Source organism: Somniosus microcephalus, unplaced genomic scaffold (genome assembly GCF_052327205.1).
Source record: "Somniosus microcephalus isolate GS21.2 unplaced genomic scaffold, FLI_Smic_1.0 scaffold1, whole genome shotgun sequence".
Taxonomy (NCBI): Eukaryota; Metazoa; Chordata; class Chondrichthyes; order Squaliformes; family Somniosidae; genus Somniosus; species Somniosus microcephalus.
In genome coordinates this window covers 2,232,135-2,239,443 of record NW_028225188.1, presented here as the reverse complement: position 1 = coordinate 2,239,443, position 7,309 = coordinate 2,232,135, and the positions used below count along the sequence as shown (strand labels likewise).

The 7,309-nt window shown below is 49.2% G+C and overlaps 1 protein-coding gene across 1 annotated transcript; it reads right to left on the bottom strand.

Annotated features, from left to right (window-relative positions):
• Nucleotides 1-2,053: 2,053 nt before the first annotated feature.
• On the bottom strand, nt 2,054-3,787 carry LOC147084142 (uncharacterized). The gene has a single exon (XM_085979854.1). The coding sequence runs from the start codon at nt 3,545-3,547 to the stop codon at nt 2,429-2,431; it is 1,119 nt and encodes a 372-aa protein (XP_085835980.1). The 5' UTR covers nt 3,548-3,787; the 3' UTR covers nt 2,054-2,428.
• Nucleotides 3,788-7,309: the final 3,522 nt, after the last annotated feature.

Here is a 7,309-nt window from a genome sequence, read left to right as displayed (position 1 = left end):
TATATCCAACTCTTTCTTGAATATATTTAATGAACTGGCCTCCACCACCCTCTGTGGCAGAGAATTCCACAGGTTCACCACTCTCTGGGTGAAGAAATTCCTCCTCATTTCAGTCCTAAATGGCTTACCCCTTATCCTTAAACTACGACCCCTGGTTCTGGACTCCCCGGCCATCAGAAACATCCTTCCTGGATCCTAGAGCAGGGAAGGCTGAGGGGGGACATGATTGAGGTGTACAAAATTATGAGGGGCATAGATAGGGTAGATAGAAAGGAACTTTTCCCCTTAGTAGAGGAGCCAATAACCATGGGGCATAGTTTCAAGATAAGGGGCAGGAGGTTTAGAGGGGATTTGAGGAAAAACCTTTTCACCCAGAGGGTGGTTGGAATCTGGAACTCACTGCCTGAAAGGGTGGTAGAGGCAGGAACCCTCATAACATTCAAGAAGCATTTAGATGAGCACTTGAAACGCCATAGCTTACAAGGCTACGGACCAAGTGCTGGAAAATGGGATTAGAATAGACAGGGCTTGATGGCCGGTGTAGACACGATGGGCCGAAGGGCCTCTTTCTGTGCTGTATAACACTATGACTCTATGACCACCAACTCCAAGTCAAACACCATTCTGACTTGGAAGTATATTGCCATTCCTTCATCGGCGCTGGGTCAAAGTCCTGGAACTCCCTCCCTGACAGCACTGTGAGAGTACCTTCACCACACGGACTGCAGCGGTTCAAGAAGGCGGCTCACCACCACCTTCTCAAGGGCAATTAGGGATGGGCAATAAATGCTGGCCTTGCCAGCGATGCCCACATCCCATGAACGCATTAAAAAAAACGTCATCCCATAACACGCGTACAAGGGCTCAGTAATGTTTAATTCATCAGAAAAAGACAAAGTACAACAACATACTGGTCAGATTAACAGAATTTCATCATATTTATGAGGCCACAAACTTAAAATAGTCACTAATAAATCCAGGAGGGAATTCAGGAGAAACTTTTTTATCCAGAGAATGGTGAGAATGGGGAACTCGCTACCACAAGGAGTGGTTGAGGTGAACAGCACAGATGGATTTATGGGGAAGCCACATGAGGGAGAAAGGAATGGGAGGATGTGTTGATCGAGTTAATTGAAGTAGGGTGGGTGTGGAGCACAAACACTGGCATGGACCAGTTGGGCCGAATGGCCTGTTTCTGTGCTGTACATTCTATGGAACACCATGAACAGTCAAATTTAAGAAGTCACACAACACCAGGTTATAGTCCAACAGCTTTATTTGAAATCACAAGCTTTCGGAGCGCTGCTCCTTCGTCAGGTGAAGTGGAGAGATGCATAAAAACACAGCTTATATAGTCAGAGAATAATGTCAGATGTTTACAGGTAATCTTTCTAACTGCCATTTATCACACCTCGGCAGAGAGATAATCACAGCAATCAAAGGTGTGAATGGTGTCCAAACAGGTCAGTCAGGAAAACATTACATCAAAGAACAATGAGGTGGGGTCACAAGGGGTCAAATGTTGCAGATGCTGGGGTCTGTATGAAAAACAAAAAAAGACAAAAAACATTTTTTTTGCTGGAAATCACAGCAGGTCCGGCCGCATCTGTGTGGAGAGAACAAGCCAATGATGACTCGAGTCTGGATGACCCTACGTCAGGTGGGGTTACATGTAGCGTGACATGAACCCAAGATCCCGGTTGAGGCCGTCCTCATGGGTGCGGAACTTGGCTATCAGTTTCTGCTCGACGATTTTGCGTTGTCGTGTGTCTCGAAGGCCGCCTTGGAGAATGCTTACCCGAAGATCGGAGGCTGAATGTCCTTGACTGCTGAAGTGCTCCCTGACGTAGGGTCATCCAGACTAGAGTCGTCATTGGCTTGTTCTCTCCACACAGATGCGGCCGGACCTGCTGTGATTTCCAGCAAAAAAAAGTTTTTTGTCTGTTTTTGTGTTTTTCATACAGACCCCAGCATCTGCAACATTTGACCCCTTGTGACCCCACCTCATTGTTCTTTGATGTAATGTTTTCCTGACTGACCTGTTTGGACACCATTCACACCTTTGATTGCTGTGATTATCTCTCTGCCGAGGTGTGATAAATGGCAGTTAGAAAGATTACCTGTAAACATCTGACATTATTCTCTGACTATATAATCTGTGTTTTATGCATCTCTCCACTTCACCTGACGAAGGAGCAGCGCTCCGAAAGCTTGTGATTTCAAATAAAGCTGTTGGACTATAACCTGGTGTTGTGTGACTTCTTGCATTTGTCCACCCCAGTCCAACTCCAGCATCTCCACACCATGAACAGTCAATCGAAGGGAATCATCAGCACAGCAGTCTTAAAGATTAAACAGCAGTACAAGAATTTCAAAACATTCATCAATTCCATGTTTCTGTCACTCCAACTGTCTGCAGGGCCCTGCACTATAGAACAGTGTGAGCTCGCTGGTGTCTCTTCAGCTCCCCGGAGCTTTTAAAGCTCTTACCACAGTCAGAGCATTTAAATGGTGTCTCATTAGTGTGAACCCGCTGGTGTGCCAGCAGGTGGGATGACTGAGTGAATCCCTTCCCACACACGGAGCAGGTGAATGGCCTCACCCCGGTGTGAACTCGCTGGTGTCCGTTCAGATTCCCGGAGCTTTTAAAGCTCTTCCCACAGACAGAACATGTAAACGGTCTCTCATCAGTGTGAACTCGCTGGTGTTGCTTCAGATCCCTGAAGCTTTTAAAGCTCTTCTCACAGTCGGAACATTTAAATGGTCTCTCATCGGTGTGAACTCGCTGGTGGCCCTTCAGATCCCCAGAGGTTTTAAAGCTCTTCCCACAGTTGAAACATTTAAATGGTCTCTCATCAGTGTGATATCGCTGGTGTCTCAACAGGTGGGATGACTGAGTGAATCCCTTCCCACACACAGAGCAGGTGAACGGTCTCTCCCCAGTGTGAACTCGCTGGTGTGTCAGTAGGTGGGATGACTGAGTGAGTCCCTTCCCACAGACAGAGCAGGTGAACGGCCTCTCCCCGGTGTGATATCGCTGGTGTCTCACCAGGCTTGATGGCTGAGTGAATCCCTTCCCACACACACAGCAGGTGAACGGTCTCTTTCCTAATGTCTCCAGCTGGTGACCCTTCAGCTCCTGGGACCTTCTAATGCATTTCCCACAGTTGGAATGTTTTACCGGCCTCTCCCCAGTGTGAACTCGCTGGTGTGCCAGCAGATTCAAGGACTGAGTGAATCTCTTCCCACACACGGAGCAGGTGAACAGAATCTCTCCTGCTCTCTCCAGCTGGTGTCTCTTCAGATCCTGGAACCTTTTAAATCTCTTCCCACAGTCAGAACATTTAATCTCATCACTGTGAACAAGCTGGTGTCTCAGGAGGGTGGCAGAATGAGAGAATCGCTTCAAAAACACGGAGCAGGTCAACGGTCTCTCATCGGTGTGGACAAGCTGGTGTCTCAGCAGCACGGAGGGTGCAATTAATCCCTGCCCACACACGGAGTGGGGTAACGGTCTCTCCCTAGTGTGAACTTGCTGGTGTATCATTGGAGCGGATGGCTGAGTGAATCCCTTCCCACACACGGGGCCCGGGTTTCCCCCAGTGTATGGCCACTGGTGTCGCTTCAGGTATTTGTAGATTTTGAAACTCTTTCAGAACATTTAAAAGTTCTCTCCCCAGTGTGAACTCACGGGTGTGCCAGCAGATTGGAGGAGCGACTGAATCATGTCCTGAGGAATCGCGTAACTCTCCGATCTTGAGGTGATGTTTGGTTTGAGCTTCCTGTCTGTAAATGCTCCACTTCTAAAACCCTGTAAAAGGAGTGTAGAAAGGGTAAGGGGGGAAGCAGGAATTGTTTTTGGCTTATTTTGCCTCAAAGAACAAACAGGGCAGAGCCGGTCCCACTGGTGTCCAGCCGTGCCCACAATAACCAGCGGGCCAGAAACAGCCCAATCCACCTCACTGACTTGGCCCTGAAGTCAAATCAAGATTCAAAGTCAAAAATGACATCCTTTGTGACTGTGACAAAGGTAAACTATCCCCCCTCAACCTTCCTGACTTGTCTGCAGTCTTTGACACGGTTGACCACTCCATCCTTCTCCCAACACCTCTCCACCGTTGTCCAGCTGGGTGGGACTGCACTCGCCTGGTTCCATTCTTATCTATCTAATCGTAGCCACAGAATCACCTGCAATGGCTTCTCTTCCCACTCCCGCATCACTACCTCTGGTGTCCCCCAAGGATCTATCCTTGGGCCCCTCCTATTTCTCATCTAAATGCTGCCCCTTGGTGACATCTGAAAACACAGCGTCAGTTTCCACATGTACGCTGACGACACCCAGCTCTACCTCACCACCACTTCTCTCGACCCCTCCACGGTTCTGGGTGAGCAGAAATTTTCTCCAATTAAATATTGGGAAGACTAAAGCAATTGTTTTCAGTCCCTGGCCACAAACTCTGTTCCCTAGCCACTGACTCCATCCCTCTCCCTAACATCTCTCTGAGGCTGAACCACACTGTTCACAACCTTGGTGTCATATCTGACCCTGAAATGAGCTTCCGAACACATATCCACAGCATAACAAAGACCGCCTATTTCCACCTCCGTAACATCGCCCGTCTCCGCCCCTGCCTCAGCTCATCCACTGCTGAAACCCTCACCCGGGCCTTTGTTACCTCTAGACTCGACTATTCCAACACACTCCTGGCTGGCCTCCCACATTCTACCCCATGTAAACTTGAGGTGATCCAAAACTACCCGTGTCGTAACTCAACGCCAAGTCCCATTCACCCATCACCCCTGTGCTGGCTGACCTACATTGGCTCCCGGTTAAGCAATGTTTCGATTTCAAAATTCTCATCCTTGTTTTCAAATCCCTCCATGGCCTCGCCCCTCCCTATCTTAGTTATTCCCTTCAGCCTCACAACCACCCGCCGCCCGCGATAGAATCACAGAAAAATAATGACACAGAAGGAGGCCATTTGGCCCATCTTGTCCGTGCAGGCCGATTAAGTGCTATCCACACTAATCCCACTTTCCAGCACTTGGTCCGTGGCCTTGTAGGTTACGGCACTTCAAGTGCACATCCAAGTACTTTTTAAATGTGATGAGAGTTTCTGCCTCTACCACCCTGTCAGACAGTGAGTTCCAGACCCCCACCACCCTCTGGGTGAAAACATTTCTCCTCAACTCCCCTCTAAAGCTCCGAGCAATTACTTTAAATCTACGCCCCCTGGTTGTGGACCCCTCTGCCAAGGGAAATAGGTCCTTCCTATCTCGGCCCCTCAGAATTTTATACACCTCAATCAGGTCTCCCCTCAGCCTCCCCGGCTCCAAAGAAAACAACCCCCCCGCCCCCCCCCCACCGAGACATCTGCGCTCCTCCAATTCTGCCCTCTTGAGCATCCCTGATTATAATCGCTCAACCATCAGTGGCCGTGTCTTCTGTTGCCTCGGCCCTAAGCTCTGGAATTCCCTCCCTGAACCTCTCCGCCTTGCTATCCTCCTTTAAGACATCGAAACATAGAAGATAGGAGCAGGAGTAGGCCATTCGGCCCCTCGAGCCTGCTCCACCATTCAATGAGATCACGGCTGATCATCCAAATTCAGTACCCTGTCACTGCCTTCTCCCCATATCCCTAGATCCCTTTAGCCTTAAGAAATATATCTAACTCCTTCTTGAATATATTTAATGAATTGGCCTCCACTGCCTTCTGTGGTAGAGAATTCCACAGGTTCACCACTCTCTGGGTGAAGAAATTCCTCCTCATTTCTGTCCTAAATGGCTTACCCCTTATCCTTAGACTGTGACCCCTGGTTCTGGACTCCCCCGCCATTGGGAACATCCTTCCTGCATCTAGTCTGTCTAGTCCTGTTAGAATTTTATAAGTTTCAATGAGATCCCCTCTCATTCTTCTGAATTCAAGCGAATACAGTCCTAGTTTACTCAATCTCTTCTCATATGACAGTCCCGCCATCCCAGGAATCAATTTCGTGAACCTTCATTGCACTCCCTCTATGGCAAGTATATCCTTCCTTAGGTAAGGACACCAAAATTGTACACAGTACTCCAGGTGTGGTCTCACCAAGGCCCTATATAATTGGAGTAAGACTTCTTTACTCCTGTACTTATATATTTCTTAAGGCTAAAGGGATATGGGCAGGAGGCAGGGACCGGGTTCTGAATTTGGATGATCAGCCATGATCACATTGACTGGCGGAACAGGCTCGAGGGGCCGAATGGCCTACTCCTGCTCCTATCTTCTATGTTTCTATGTATTCAATCTTTCCTTGTAGCTGAAATTCTCTAGTCCTGGCAACATCCTCGTAAATCTCCCGTCTGGAGCACAGTCACATCTTTCCTGCAATGGGGACGACCAGAACTGCACGCGGTGGCCTAACTGGTGCTTTTGTACAGTTCAAGCAGAACCTCCCTGCTCTTACATGATACAGAGAGAGGCACTGCCCCTTTAAATACCTGGGGGGCACCCATTCCCCTTTAAATGGCCAAGCAATTTTTTTTGTTGAAAAGGGGCCGCAGTCCCCTTTGACTCACCCCCCCCCACCCACCACAAATACTCACAAGAGAGAGAGAGAGAGGAGGAAGAATGCTGGTCTTTGTCCCTTTAAAAGTGGCTGCCCACCAAAATGTTCACAGCACCAGGGCTCTGTTCTGGATAAAAGTCGAAAAAAGAAAAGGTTCACTTTTTTTTAAATGAATGCAGTTGATGAATAGCCTTGCAATAAAGGTAATGCAAAGGAATAAACACTCACAAGCTGGGTTTTTTTTCCACCCCCTCCTCCCCTTCCCTTTAACAGCTCCTGCAGACAATGAAAGCAGGAAAGCGGCCTGCAGCCCACCGAGGTCCCGCCCCCCTCCTTCCCGCGCCGCCATTGGTTGGAGGACCGTCAGCCCGCCCGGTCCTCCCAGCGTTTTCCCCGCTTCTGATTGGCGGGCGCCTCGCGTCAATCACCCCCCCTCCGATTACGCGCTGACGCCAGCACGCAACGCCCAGTGTTCGGTTGGATCGGCGCACGCCACCGCGAGGTAAAAAAAAAGACACCCCACACAAATGAGGAAAAAACAAAAATAATAATAATCGCACTTTAGAGGGGAGGAGGTTGGGGGAATTAATGAGTGTTTTCAATTGGTTTCGCAAAAAAAAATATTTGAAAAGCTTCCCAACGGGGCCAGGCGGGCTGCGCATGCGCTCCAGCCAGCCTTTGTCTCACCCACGTGGGCCGGGGCCCGGACACGCCCACTTGCCTTCCCCTGCACCAATCACAGCGCGGGCAGGCGCAACACGAG

Excerpts from the sequence above, each read along its gene's own strand:
- LOC147084142 (XM_085979854.1), bottom strand. The coding sequence starts at position 3,547 with ATGATACACCAGCAAGTTCACACTAGGGAGAGACCGTTACCCCACTCC.